Consider the following 13,414-nt stretch of genomic DNA (forward strand, 5'->3'; position numbering starts at 1 on the left):
GAGGGAAGTAGTAGGCTGTCTATATTAAAAAAAAAAGTTTAAAACCACCACCCACTCATCAGGTGACTGGAGACTGTGGTTGTAAAATATGCTGCAGGCAGAAGTTCTGAAAAATCCCAGAAAGTGTTGAAAACATCTCTAAACAAGGTATTTTTCTCCTGCACCTTTCTTGCTAAAGGTCCCAATTGCTGCCAAGAAAGCTAGTGAGAATGTTAGCTGCCAAATAAAAAATTTATGACAGTGTTTGGCAAAGGATTGTATCACTGCTTGTTTTATACATTTCCACAAGTCTCTTGAAGGGCTGTTGGACACATACAGCTCAGTGATCACTGTGCTTTATCTGTTCTTTAATATATTAAAAAAGCAAGTGCCAATAAAGTATGATTTAAACAATAGATTTTTTTTTTCTTTTAAGATCCTCCTAAAAGTACTTGCTATGGTGAAAATACAATTTCTAAACAACATTCCATGTATTAAAATTGTTTTAAAAGCCCTTTACCTGTCAAGTTTACTTGTACATAGTAAAAATACATGAATTTTTCAATTAAAAATGTATTGCTTTTGGAATTGTGCTTGTTATTTGTAGGAGTCTGGACCAATAAACCATCTGTTAAAACATAAAGAAGTCCATTCAGTCAAAGTTGTGTCTGCCATTTGTGTTTCAAAACACAAGAAAATAATGTGTCTGTATTGCATTGCTCACCAATATCAATTAGGTTTTTGGCTCTATCATTAAATTAATGTTGGGAGAGAAAATTGTTCCAGTGGATTTAGCAGAAAAAATATATTTTTTATGGAGAGTTATAAGCACACTGACAATAATTATTAAGCTGGCTGATGCTGAAGCAACACCCTTAAAAATATTTTCCTCCACTGAAGAAACAAAATGGTCTGTCTCTGTCTTCTCAAACCCGTTATCAGATTAGGCTTCCAGCTGATAATTAGTGCTGTTTAACACAGATCTCATTGCTCGGAAATCTCAAAGCCTGAGCGGTTACTTTTTCTCATTATAATGTGCTGCTGGAGGTGGGAGCTGTGGAGCATGGAGCTGTACCTCCCTGCACCATTTTGTCAGGACACAAAGAGCTTCCTCTTCTCTCTGGTGGCCAGGAGGCAGTGGGACACGGCCCTGCCTTGCTGTCCCCTTCCAAGGGGACAACCAGAGCCATCCCCAAGCTGCCCCAGGGCCCCACAGCTCTGCACCCTGCTTGTGCCTTCGTGGCACAGCAAATACTCTTGAGCAGCCCACAGCACTACAGATGCTGAACGCCTTGTGTATGCTTGTGTATTTCATGGTGTTTGATATAAAGTACTCAAGACAGACCAGCATTAAGAGGATTATTTCAGACAGCATTAGGAGTTAATTTACAGAAGATTAGCTCTAAATCAGGCAGATATCATAAGCAAATTAGCATCAGTTGTAAGACATTCAGAATCAAAATGTGTGGTGGTTTTAGTTTTTCCCTGCATGTGCTTAGTGGAGGAGTAGTATCTTTATCAGTTTCCCACACTAAGGTGTTACATCTCAAATAGTGAAGAACAGGTATACTTTTTTTTTTCCTAAATGCATACTATTTATTATGATGCTGTTTATTGGCAGTGAATCTGCTTATCTCCAAATACCCTTCCTCTGCTGAATATTTTATATTTCATGCCATTTCTTCATTGAGTAATGTTTTGTTTGGCCCTAGAAATGATGTCTCCATGGCATGTTACAATATTTTAAATAGGTAATATACAGCTTTACTTCAGAGTAAAAGCAGTTGATCTTTTTTTTTTTTAAATGAGTCACATTCTAATGCCAACTCATAAAAATAAAGGAGTGTATAAAATGCTACATACCAGAGTGAAGATTATAGATACTTAAAAATAGCTTCCTTAGTATTTAAGCTTGTAAATTATAAATTTGTTTTATTTCCACAGCAGTGATGGTTAATTTGTATTAAAAAGCAGATTCTGTTCTTCAGTCAATTTCCCAGACATATTTTTCTGGCTGCAGACAGACAGGCATGAGCGCCTATCCCATCCCTTCTCAGTACGGCAGTTTTGGGAACAGTCGCCCAATTAGTGGAGAAGATGATGAAATGCATTGGGCCACGATATTAAAGCCTGTGCCCTGAGTTGTCCTTGAGATTCTGAAAGTTCTGAAGTCTACGAATGGGATTCCCATCTTTGGAGAAATTTGTGTTCTGCTGTCCAAGAGATTAAACTGCTTAGTCTTCAGTGTGCTCCTGAACACTTGGGGTTTTAACAGAGGAGGGAAGTCTGGGCGGTGTTTTTTTCATGATTTTTTCCCTCTCTTGATGGACCAAATTCCTCTTGACAAGGTTGGCCTGAGGTCATGAATGTCTCCCTGCCTTCACTGAGACAGGAATCTCTGTGCCTTCCAGGAGATCATGAAGACTTACACCCACCCTAAGCCAGTTGGGCTTGCAGGTCCCTCTGGTTGCAAGACCTGCAAGGGGCTCTCGCACTGTGACTTTGTGCCCTGTGGTTTTACTGAATGCTTGGAGGCTCGCCGTGGTTGTTAAACCGAGATGTCTGAGGTCATGACAAAGTAGAGGCTTCTCTGCTCCCCTAATAGAAATACTGTAACATGCTGAAAAGAACATACTTTCATAGTGGCAAGTATCTCCTGACAACTAATTTGATAGTTCTCTATCAGGTAAACCATTTGTGAATACATCGATTCTTTTTATTTTTCACTGTTCTGTCTTCACTGTTCCCAGGTTTTCTCTGAACCGGTTGGGCAAAAATTGATTTTTATTTGTTCCACTGGCCTTGTGGTAAATTAGCTTATGAACTGGTTTTTATAGGAAGACTCAGAGCACTGAAAAGGTTGAAAAATAAGCCTATAGCAGTCAAAATTGTTGTCTGAAATGTCTTCAGACTGGAAGGCTGAATTTATTGCTCAAAACAAGTACTAGCATTGTGGAGGTGTGCAGTCCTGCTCATTATCACTGGAAAAGGGGGAACCAAAAAGCACAGTAAAAAATTAAATTTTAATAATGCTAGTGATATTTTCTAAATCCTTCTTGACAGAAAGATTCTCATTATTTTTATCTGTCTCAGAGTAGGCTCTTTTAATGCCATCTCACAAATGGCCTTAGCCATGATTGTTTTCCTTTCTTTTATAGCATTTGAAAAAAAAAATGAATATATACCAAAAAAAATTTCTATTCTATCATTCAAGAAGTGCCATGAAATGGTAACATTTTGGATAGCACATCTTCAGGAACAATTGCTGCAGATGCCTTCAGGTTTTTACAAAAGAGGTCAACATTGTTAAGACAATTGTAGGAAATTTGCCATACAAAAAGATGCCCAGTCAAATATGGTGTAATAAGAAGAAAATAATGCAAGAAGAGTATGTGTGTCCAGTCTCCAGTCTCTTTGTCACACCTAAAACCTGTAGATTAGTCATTAATTAAATTGAGACAGGGTGAAAGACGTTACTTCCTTTCATCTGTTTAAGAGATATCTTTTAGTGGCTTCTAATGATTATGGAAGTTGATAAGATGCAGACTTTTGACATTTTTGTTTTCTTTAAATTGCACAGAATGTAAATTTAACTATATTTATCATAAAAGCCAATATGAGATCATGTACGTTCTTGTCATTTTATAGCTTGCATACATTTCTTCTGCTGGAGAAATAATTGCTTTAGCTTTGAGTGCTGACAAGGGGGTTGGGTTTTTTTTTCCCTATTAACTGTTTGGGGACCAGAGTTTCATGTACCCGACGTGCTGAAGAATGCCACTGCACCGACAGCTGGGCTATCCACCCTCCCTCAGAGCTCTTGCTAAAGCTCTTGTAATGTTTGCTAAGGCCTATGGTTCTTAGTCATGCTCAGGTGACTAAATGTGTGATTTGTTCTTGATACTTCAGTACCCTGAGAAAGGCTGGTTGGAGATTAAGACAACCTTGACTCCTTCCACTTGCAATTGCCACTGTGCTTGTCATCGTCGTTTAGACTTGCCAAAGGGATCTGCTGTTGCCCGTGCTTTGCATGAAATGAGTTAGACCCTCTCTTGTTTTGGTTGGTGAATTTCCATGGCCCCAGAAGCCCCACTGTTCCTCTTAGTGACAGTCATAACCTGATTTCCTCTGTGGAAGGACATGGAGATGGGAGAAAGCTGAAGTTGCATCAAAACTGCATGGAGTAGATTTCCGTGCCAGGGTCTCTCAGGAGCAGAAGGATACTTTTCATCCTTCAGAAATGCTTTCCCATGGTTTTTAAAAATAAGCAATGAATAAAATCTGGTTAGTACAAGACTTTCAGCACCCTTCCCTTTTGTGTTTTGACCCTTAGTCCCACATCTATGAGGTCCTCGATCACGCTTTCCCTGTTGCCACATTTGATTTCCAGTTGTTCCTGTAAATCTCTCTCCTTCCTAGGCCAATCAGTCCCCTCTCACTCCCCACACACCCCATAGATCATCTGGGTACAATTTTCACTCTCTGAGACTGCCAGCTCCTTGAGAGAAGGCTCCTGCAAGCCATGATAACCCTGCTGGCTACCAAATAACAATGGACTCCAATGCTGTTCATTTGGAATGAGTTACAAGCTTTCTATTATTAATTAAATCTCTCCGTAAGTATTTTAGCCATCAGATATAATGAAAATAATTTTAAGTTTTAATCTTTATGGCAGGATTGTCAGAAGATGACACAGCAAGGTGAAAACATAGTTGAGTCAAGGAAGGCCAATGTGTTTCAGTAGGCATTCAGCCAAGAGAGGGATATCCTTTCTTTTAATCCTCCAAAAAAACTGCCAGAGGAAAAGTATATTTGCTTCTGGTCAAAATTTAATGTGCAAATATAGGATCCATTAAAAGGAGATGATGGATCAAGGTCTTTACTGGCTAATTATTGATTAGCATCTTCTGCTTCACTGGTGAGTTTCATCTGTGCAATATTTCTGATTAATGGGAGATTACACACACTTTACAATATGCTAATGCCTTTCTATGTGATTTTGCCTTCAGAGCTAGCAAGCTTTCTTGCTTGGGCCCCATGTTCAAGCTTCTGGAGGTATTCATTCCTATGTTGTATTCACCTAACCTAGCCAGCTCACCTAGCTGACCAGCACTGCTGGGGTGCATATATGACCAGGAGAAAGAGAGGGCAGTTCAGAGCAGGACTCGAGCTTATATATACAGGGAGCTGAGAGAGATTAGCTAGATATAATTTAGATGTTTAAAGTGGGATACTGTGACTACTTCCCTGCACCTGTTATTACATGACTCATTCTTTCATTCAGGGCCCAGGTGGAAACACATTGATGTGGTTTGAGTGTAATATTATAACTAGATATTGGTATCCATGTTATTACAAGTAGACAGCCTCAGTCCTTAAGACTGAACTTTAAAGCTAGAGGACATAGCACTGCACAATTCCTCCACCCTATCAACAAAATCTTAGGTGCCCTGTATGGCCTGGCTCTTTCAATAAACCCTGCTAGAAAATCAGCTAGAAAAATCCCATCCTTTCTTATTCTCCAGCCCTCCATTTTTGAGGGTTTCATTTCATTATCTGCTCAGTTTTCAGCAGTTTTTAATGGATTTTCCCAAGTTCTTACAAAGAGGCACCTTTGGGAAGGAATTCAGAGAACACAAAAGAGGCTTGTGCTGGGAACAGTCTGCAGATTGAAGGTGGACCACAGGAAGTGTGGCCTTTTTGTCCCCAGTAAGCCATGGGGAGTCCCATCTCCTCTCCACCACCCCCAAAGCCTCTGCACGTCTAAATATACAATGTCAATTACAATATAATTAGGTCTTCTGACTTGAGAACATGAAGACTTGGACTTACTTTCAGACTTTGTGGTGAGGAAGAGGAAAAAAAACTTGAGTGTTTTCCAAATTCCTCACTTTTTCCATGGTCAGCTAGAAGAGGGCCAAGGAGTCATATGCAAGTTGTGCAGATATTTTTTTCACTGGTATTTCTGTTTGCTAATTTCAGTCGTTAATGATGAAAAATGCCTCAAGTCAGATACTTCCAGCCAGCTGTAATTCTGCTAGGCAGGGTTCTCTTACACTTTTATTATAGTAGGTTGCCATTGTCTTTATGTTTTTGGCACAGCCTGTCTCATTCTTTTCAGTTGCTTTTATTTAAGAAAAGCATTCTTAAACCTGAAGATGGGAAAGATTGAACAGCTCCCATACACCCTGAACTTGAGATTTATCATTATGTATCTAAAGCTTTGTTTTAACCAATATTTTATTCCCCTTTGTGGGGTTTAGTGCTTCCATTTGAAAACTCATTGTAACAAGGATGTCCTTATATATAGTAATAACTGTGTCTGTCCAGAAGCTATGTCAGTACAGCTATATTACTTTAAATGCACATTTAGTTTTGCCTGGTATATTTTTGCCTATATGACTAGACCCACACTTAGTGTTTGTTTGAATCTGCTGATTTGCACATGAATACTGGACACTTAAAAATCATTTGCCACTGATTTGCATGCACCTATTTTCTTTCATGTTAGCAAAAACTGTGAACCAGAAATAAAAGGGCACAAAAAATGCAACAGCCAAGTATTCAAAGTGACCATTTAAGATGTGGTTTTGCATACAGAGAACAAGCCTTTCTGTCCAGTAAACTGATAGGAATCACTTCTAGTTAAATCATAGATACATATTACAGTAAAACACTGTTGGACAGTGCTCTGTCATCAATCAGTCTGTGTTCTTGAGGACACTATTTTTCAAGATGCCTCCTTTAAGAATAAAGCCCTGTGTTGTAATGAATGTGTGCTAACTGATCCCCCAAGCCATTTGTTTGGTTTTGGTTTTTTTTTCATTTGTATCAGTGTCAGAGTTGAGCTTCTGTAGGAAATTTTTCACAGTATTTTATTTGTTGTCCTCAAGTTAAGGACACACTCTTTATGCATCCAGAGTCTTCACTGGTTCGTTTATATCCTGCATTTTGTTAACATGTTACCGTGATTGCTAATTTTCATGACAATTGTTATTGTACTGTCAGTGCTTAATGGCAAGGCATCATTATTCAATGCTGGTCAATCAGGCACTAAGACATGTGCAAGACATCAGGCTGAACCCATATAGATGTCGTGCACTCCCCTGCTAATGAATGCAGTTTTATAAAAAGGTTTCAACACGGTTGGCATCCTTAATGTAAGGTTTGCAAAAGCATATTTGGGAACTGCTTTGTGTTTATACAGAGCAGATCTAAACATGGCACAAACAGAGTTAGAGCCATTGTGTGTATGTGTGCGTGAAGCTACGGACAGCCGCGAATCCTGTGGGGATTTGAAATGTGGAAAGGCAGCACAATTTCTGCCAGGGCAGGAGCGAGGGGAGCAGATTTCCTGGGAACATCGGTGTTTGGTAGCGCACGTGGGACCTGTTCTGCAGAGCGGTGGTTGCCCTGTGCAGCAAGGAGGTGATCCTCAAAAGCAGATGGTGCCATGAATTTGGCACTGTCTGGAGGCACACTCCAGCACAGCAGTGGTTGGAGATTGGGCGCTGTGACCAGAAGCCAGGATAAAGGGTCAGGCATCTGGAAAGGTGGAGCAGAAGGAAACTGGAGAGGAGAGGGATTGCGTTGTTAGTCCAGAGTGCTCTTCCAGTGCGTCAGTTAACATTACCCTTGCATCTGCTTTAGTTATGGTTTCTCTGTGGTTTTGCACCCAAATATTTTGGGCTGCTGTCCATAATAAACTAGATTGAGCTTGGTTTAAAAGCACAGATTTTTCGTCTCTTCTAGCTCAAAGTAGAATGAGCCCTTGTGCTCCGAGAGCCTCGAGTATGAAAGGAACAGTGGACATTGGCTGTTAACGAGCTCCCACGAAGGCCTCCAGCAGAACTTGGTGTGAATTCAGTGCCTAAGCTGCATCAACTAAATGGTTAATTCATCTCATATCAACAGCACTGTGATTCATAATGTAAACTTGAGGAATCCTTGATGTTTCAGTCACACATTCCTCTTAATTTGGCCATGCATTCTTTTAAAGCTACAGTGTGCTAACTTAATAAAATGCAGCATGCAAATGCACAAGTTTTTGCCTTCAGGCATTTTAGCCATGGATGTTTCAATGGGTGTCTTCTTTCAAGTATATATTCTTTCCTAAATTATTTACCCTGTAAACATGCTTTGCATTTTCAAAGAAAAATCTGAGCTTCCTCATACACCAGATTTTGTTGAATTTAAGGTGTAATAGAGATAAAAGACTATCATCTGCTTCTTGTGAGCATGTTAGCCTTTGGGATTTCTTTGTAACGAGTGTTAGGCCCCATTTTCTTCTCCTTTGGTATTATCACTCCCTCCCCCACTTAAATTCCTTGATGCTTTGCCTAGAGCAATACCCACTGGCAGTGTCTGGCTGTGACAGTACTATAGGCTTCCCTACAGATGGGTCCTGCCAATGCCAACCATTGTTCTACAACTGTGAGCTGGCTTGACTGTCTTGGATCTCTCAAAACTCCCTTTCCTCTTCATTTTTTCTTTACTCTGAAGGGTCGTCCTTGCCTGTTGACTTTGAGATCTGAAGTGTTCTGACACCCAGAACTTGTGTTCTCTGTCTCAGGAGCAGCTCCCAGACACGGATTTCTAAGGGCAGCACTGAGTCCTCCTCAGGACTGTCCTGCTGCTGCCAAACAGCTCTGTTCTCCTCCCAGTCCCATCCTTTGGGCAGTCTGCAGTTAGTTTAATTTTATTTGCTCACTTGAAAGGAAAACAGTAAAGCTCAATGTTACTCTTTTTTTAAAAGATATAAAATTAATCTTTAACTGTGGGCTTGAATATTAAAAGTATATAATACTTCAGTGTAGGAGTCTGTTGATAACATCCATCCTATTTCATGATTAATTTGTTCCTTTTAATATGATATTCTTTTGCTGCACTGTGCAGACTAATTCAGATTCCTAGAAATTGAACTTTGATATGTATTTCCTAGATTCACACCATAAGTGAACCTTCAATTAGCAGATACAGGTGGTAGTTAGCTTCATTCAGTGCTTTCTTGAAAAGTATTTTAGAGACATGGACACTGATAAATAATCTTGCAATCAGGTGTGTCCTGACAGGGTATTAAAAATAAAGCATCTGGGGGACTTGATGCTTCTTTTTTATTTTTCTTTAGTTTTGCTTGTCAGACGATGCAATGATTTTTTCGGTGGGCCAGAGATAGGAGGAGTTGATTTAAACACTCAGTATGTTATGTGTGCCTTTGCCTAACTATGTGTTAGATTAAGCGAGTTTCACTCACAGTTAATCCTTTGTAAATTAGCATTATGGATGCCTTGGGGCCCACATCCCACAAATAAAATGGTTGTCAAGCCAGCTGCACTGTGTATTACTTAAGGCTGAATGTTTTAAGAGTTTTCATGCTTTTAATCTATTTCACTGCTGAGTTTCAATTTTGCTGAGTGTCCTTTCAGGAGTGATGAGGGCGAGTGAGTAAATACATATTCTGGTTTTCCTGCATTTGCCTGGGCAAATCGTTTGTATCAGGTGTTTGGCAGAGAATGTCACACCCCACCACAAAAGAGAAGCTTATAAGTTCAGGTGTTAAATTGAAGTGCAAACCAACAAGAACCAAAAGCCCTTAATTATCTTTATTTTGTTAGCCTGCTACACTTTTTTTTAGGGGAAAAAAGAGTGAGAAACATCCCTCCCTCCTCCTCATCCTTTTGGCAGAGTAAATATTGCCTGTTAAGTTTGAATTAGCTGTCATCGCGAAAGAATTAATGCTGTGGTTGAGCCTTTCTAGTGAGGAAGGGAAAAATAAACGAGACAGATCTTAGTTCAGCTTTAAGTGATAAATGAGGACAAAGCAGCCCATTCATCTCCTGCTAGGAAAGTGGACACAAACACTAAAGCAGTTTTGCGGAAGACGTGTCAGCAAATGTGATCATTTTGTAACCTGTCAGGAGGATAGAGAGCTAGTCCTTTTAGAGTGTCACAGGGGAGGGTGTCTGTCTGATGTGACAGTTTTCATCCATCCATTTACTGCTTTTCCTTTAGGTGGGGGGTAAGCAAGGAGAGAGCTGGAGTTGGTTAAAACTGCATTTTTCTTTACACTTTATGGTATAATTTATATGTATATCCACCCGCATCCAAATGAAAAACATTTACCAAGAAAAACTCCCCTCTTCTCTCTGGAGTTTCTTCTCTCTTTCACTGCATGAAATATGCTCATTTTAACACATTACACTCCCTGTCTTCAAGTTGTATTTGATTTGATGTTTCATAAAACAGTTTTGCCTTTTCTTACCATGGCTTGGTTCTTGAGGACTTTGTTTTGTTTTGTTTTGTTTTGCAGAAGCTTAAGAAAAAAATATATAACTTGGGGTGCTTTCATTGCACTTGGTTGTTGGGATTATTTTACTATACCTGTCCAATTCTGGTGATAAGCTTCATGTATAAGTATGTTTTACAAAAGTCCCTATTTGTGAAGAGCCTGTGAAAATACTCTTCCTTCTCTGTGAAAATGGAATAATAAACAGTGAATTCTTACAATCCAAAATCCTCCCATAAAATGCCTCAAATTCTGCTGTTTCTCGATTTAGAAATTTTAATTGGCCTATAAATTTTAGGAAAAATCCGAAGTGATGTGATGACTGATTATAGAAGCAGGAATTTCTCCCAACAAATGATTGAAAAATATTAGGACTTTCTACTTCTGGCATCTTTTTATTTTCTCTAATCGCCATTTTTTTCATACTGCATAGAAATGTAACATTGCCTATTACCATAAGTAAAGGTATGCTACAGAGACAAGAGATGCCTTTACAACATAAGCTTCACAGTTTGACACTTGCTTCTTTATATCATCCTTTTCTTCAAAACTATCTTTTGTACTTTTCCCTTGGTATTTTAGTACAAGTGAGTATCTCATTGACATGTGTTTCCTTGAAATCTTTTTCCTTAATAGTAAAATCCCTTGAAAATTAATAAATTGTTTCTTTTCAGATTAAAACCACTGTGAAGATTTCAGAATGGTTTTAAAAAATACAATGATATTTACTATTACAGACCACCCTGCTTGGATTGCATTGACTGAACACTATTTTTTTCATTTGTCCTTAGAAGGTTAATAAATTGAAACATAATTTATTCTAATATGTATATAAATGTATGCATAATTCAGAAAAGTCTACTTCTTTCTTGAATACAAAAGTTGCATTTAATAGCTACATAAAGATATGGTTGGAAGCACTGGAAATTGGGAGAAGTAAAAAATAATCAAGATACACATAATGCTAGAGGGAATACTGAATTTGTGGGGATATGTCTTTTCTCCAGGTTTTTTTTGTGAACCTCATTTTATAATTTTTATGTATATTCTGCTCTTTTGATTTATTTTGTTTTATTCACTACATTTTTTTTGTCTCTTCTGCTTTTTTCCAGGATCATCCAAAACCGGATTTTGATTGTTGTTCTGGCAGTCATCATCATCTTCACCACCATGATGGCTATTTATTTTTCTGTCAGAGGACGCTGATATCTTTGTTCTTCACTAAACAGCAACAAACTGCTTGTTCTGAGTAATTAAGACAAAGTGGTCACATGAATCATTCTCTTGCACTGACAGAGTCTCCCTCTCTTTTCCACTCTTCAACTCAGGTGCAAGTGGTGTAAAATATTTTGTATTATTGATGGCATAGTTGATGGCATGTGGGGCTGTTTTTTTCTTACATATTTGTCCTTATCTGAGTGTTTTCAGGATCTAAATATTTGTTGGAGTGAGGGCTTGTTCCGGTATAAAAAGACTTAATGTGTGTCGAATTCACCCACAGACAATTTAGCCTGTAAGTTGCCAGAGTTTCATGAGGGAAGAGGGGTTTTTGCACTTTCCTTGTGCTGTGCAGGGTGTATGAATATCAAGCAGTATCTGACCTTCTGTGATTTAGAATAAAAGTAAAGCAGAGACCAAATGATGTAGAAAGTGAACCTGTCTCCTGTGACTAACTCCCAATCATGCATTATCGTAGTAGATGTAACCTGGTTAAGAAGAGTAGCTAGTTTTAAAAAGACAGCAACCTTAGGATGGTGCTTAATATATGATGTAAATCCAAAACTTAATTTAACATTTTTTTGTTTAAAGTTAGGCTTTCTTTTCTGCTTATTCAAAGCAATTCCACTTTCATCAAGATCATGAAAACACATCACTTACCTAAAACGTAGTTGTGGCTACAGCCCATCTGTTGAATCTCTTTTAAATCTTCCAGTGTTGATATATTTACTGATAAGCATTACACACTTGGCCCTTAATGAAGATATATAAAGATACTTATCTATTTGTTGCTGATTGAAAAGAGATCCTAAGTAATAGTTCAGCAACAAATGAGTGATCATTGTGCATTAAACAATCTAGATTTATAATACTGGCCTGACTGTGTTGAGACTGCATGTTGGAATATTTTGAGTGTATTAAATTCTGATGTGATATTCCTCTTTTTAAACAGAAACTGTAAAAATGTTAATTTATATATGCTTTTAGCTGATATAATATATCATAGTTTCATCTACCTGTGTGTAAATGAGCTGTTTCTCTTTTCCTAATAGCTGTGCTTCCCTTTAGTCAGGTTGAGGTCATTTAGCTTATATTTAAGCTTGCAATTCCAACAAAGGTCTTTCACTGGTGATGTGATAAAGTTCATATTTTTATAATAAATCTTAAATTCATTATTTGCAATTACTTACAAATATTGCAAATGGAGAGGAATATTAAGCCCTTGAACTTAAGCCATAAAAGATTTCTGAAAGATATTCAAAGAAACAAAAATCTGGTGACTTTTAAATTCCCCCCACATTAGGCAGGAGCTGAGCACTAAATTTTCATTTGTGCCTTAGTACTTTTGGGGTTTTGGCATTCCTGTGGACTCTGCTGATTTGCTGTGCTGTCCCTGGAGGCTGATTTTGGCCCTAAATGTGTCATTGTTTTCCCTACATGGAAACAAATAACTCAGTTAAAAGTATGTGGTACTGATGCCACAGCTAAAACATAGTAAGAGGGTGATAAATGTAGAGTAAAAGGATCCACAGGGAAAATTCTACTTATTGAAACAAATGCAAGCATGTAGGGTCAGCTCTGCTGTCGGGAATGTTACATGCAGCTCACAAGAAAGTTTACAAGTGGTTTATATGCTGGGTGTCTCTACCAGCTCACGTCACTGACTGTAGGATGGTGCTGGAACCAAAGTTCCTGGGTAGTCCAGACCCAGGTTTCAGGAGGTGTTGCTCCTCACCTTGATGGCCCTGCACTGTTACGAGGTCATGGGACCCCCTGGCCATGTCCTGGGGCATCCTCTCCTTTCCTCCTTGCCAGGTGTGTGGTGTTTACTGCGTGGCTCTCAGACACAGAGAGATTTGGGTGTTCAGCTTCCAGCCTTCAGGCACGCTAAAACTGAGTGCTTTGGGCTGTGCAAGCAGAGCTCTGGCCGTT

At 38.8% G+C, this 13,414-nt stretch overlaps 1 protein-coding gene across 4 annotated transcripts in view; it reads left to right on the plus strand.

The window, feature by feature from the left end:
* Positions 1 to 13,414, plus strand: part of VTI1A (vesicle transport through interaction with t-SNAREs 1A) — a 258,961-nt gene that overhangs the window by 244,226 nt on the left and 1,321 nt on the right. For all 4 annotated transcript variants that reach the window (XM_015632972.3, XM_015632970.3, XM_015632974.3 and 1 more), the window contains one exon: positions 11,377 to 13,414. This exon is cut by the window's right edge and continues 1,321 nt beyond it. Coding sequence is in view for 2 of the 4 variants with exons in the window: in XM_015632970.3 (XP_015488456.1) it covers positions 11,377 to 11,470 (94 nt within the window). In the remaining 2 variants the exon portion in view is untranslated. The remainder of the gene's footprint in view (positions 1 to 11,376) is intronic.

This window comes from Parus major, chromosome 6 (genome assembly GCF_001522545.3).
Source record: "Parus major isolate Abel chromosome 6, Parus_major1.1, whole genome shotgun sequence".
In the NCBI taxonomy this organism is placed as follows: Eukaryota; Metazoa; Chordata; class Aves; order Passeriformes; family Paridae; genus Parus; species Parus major.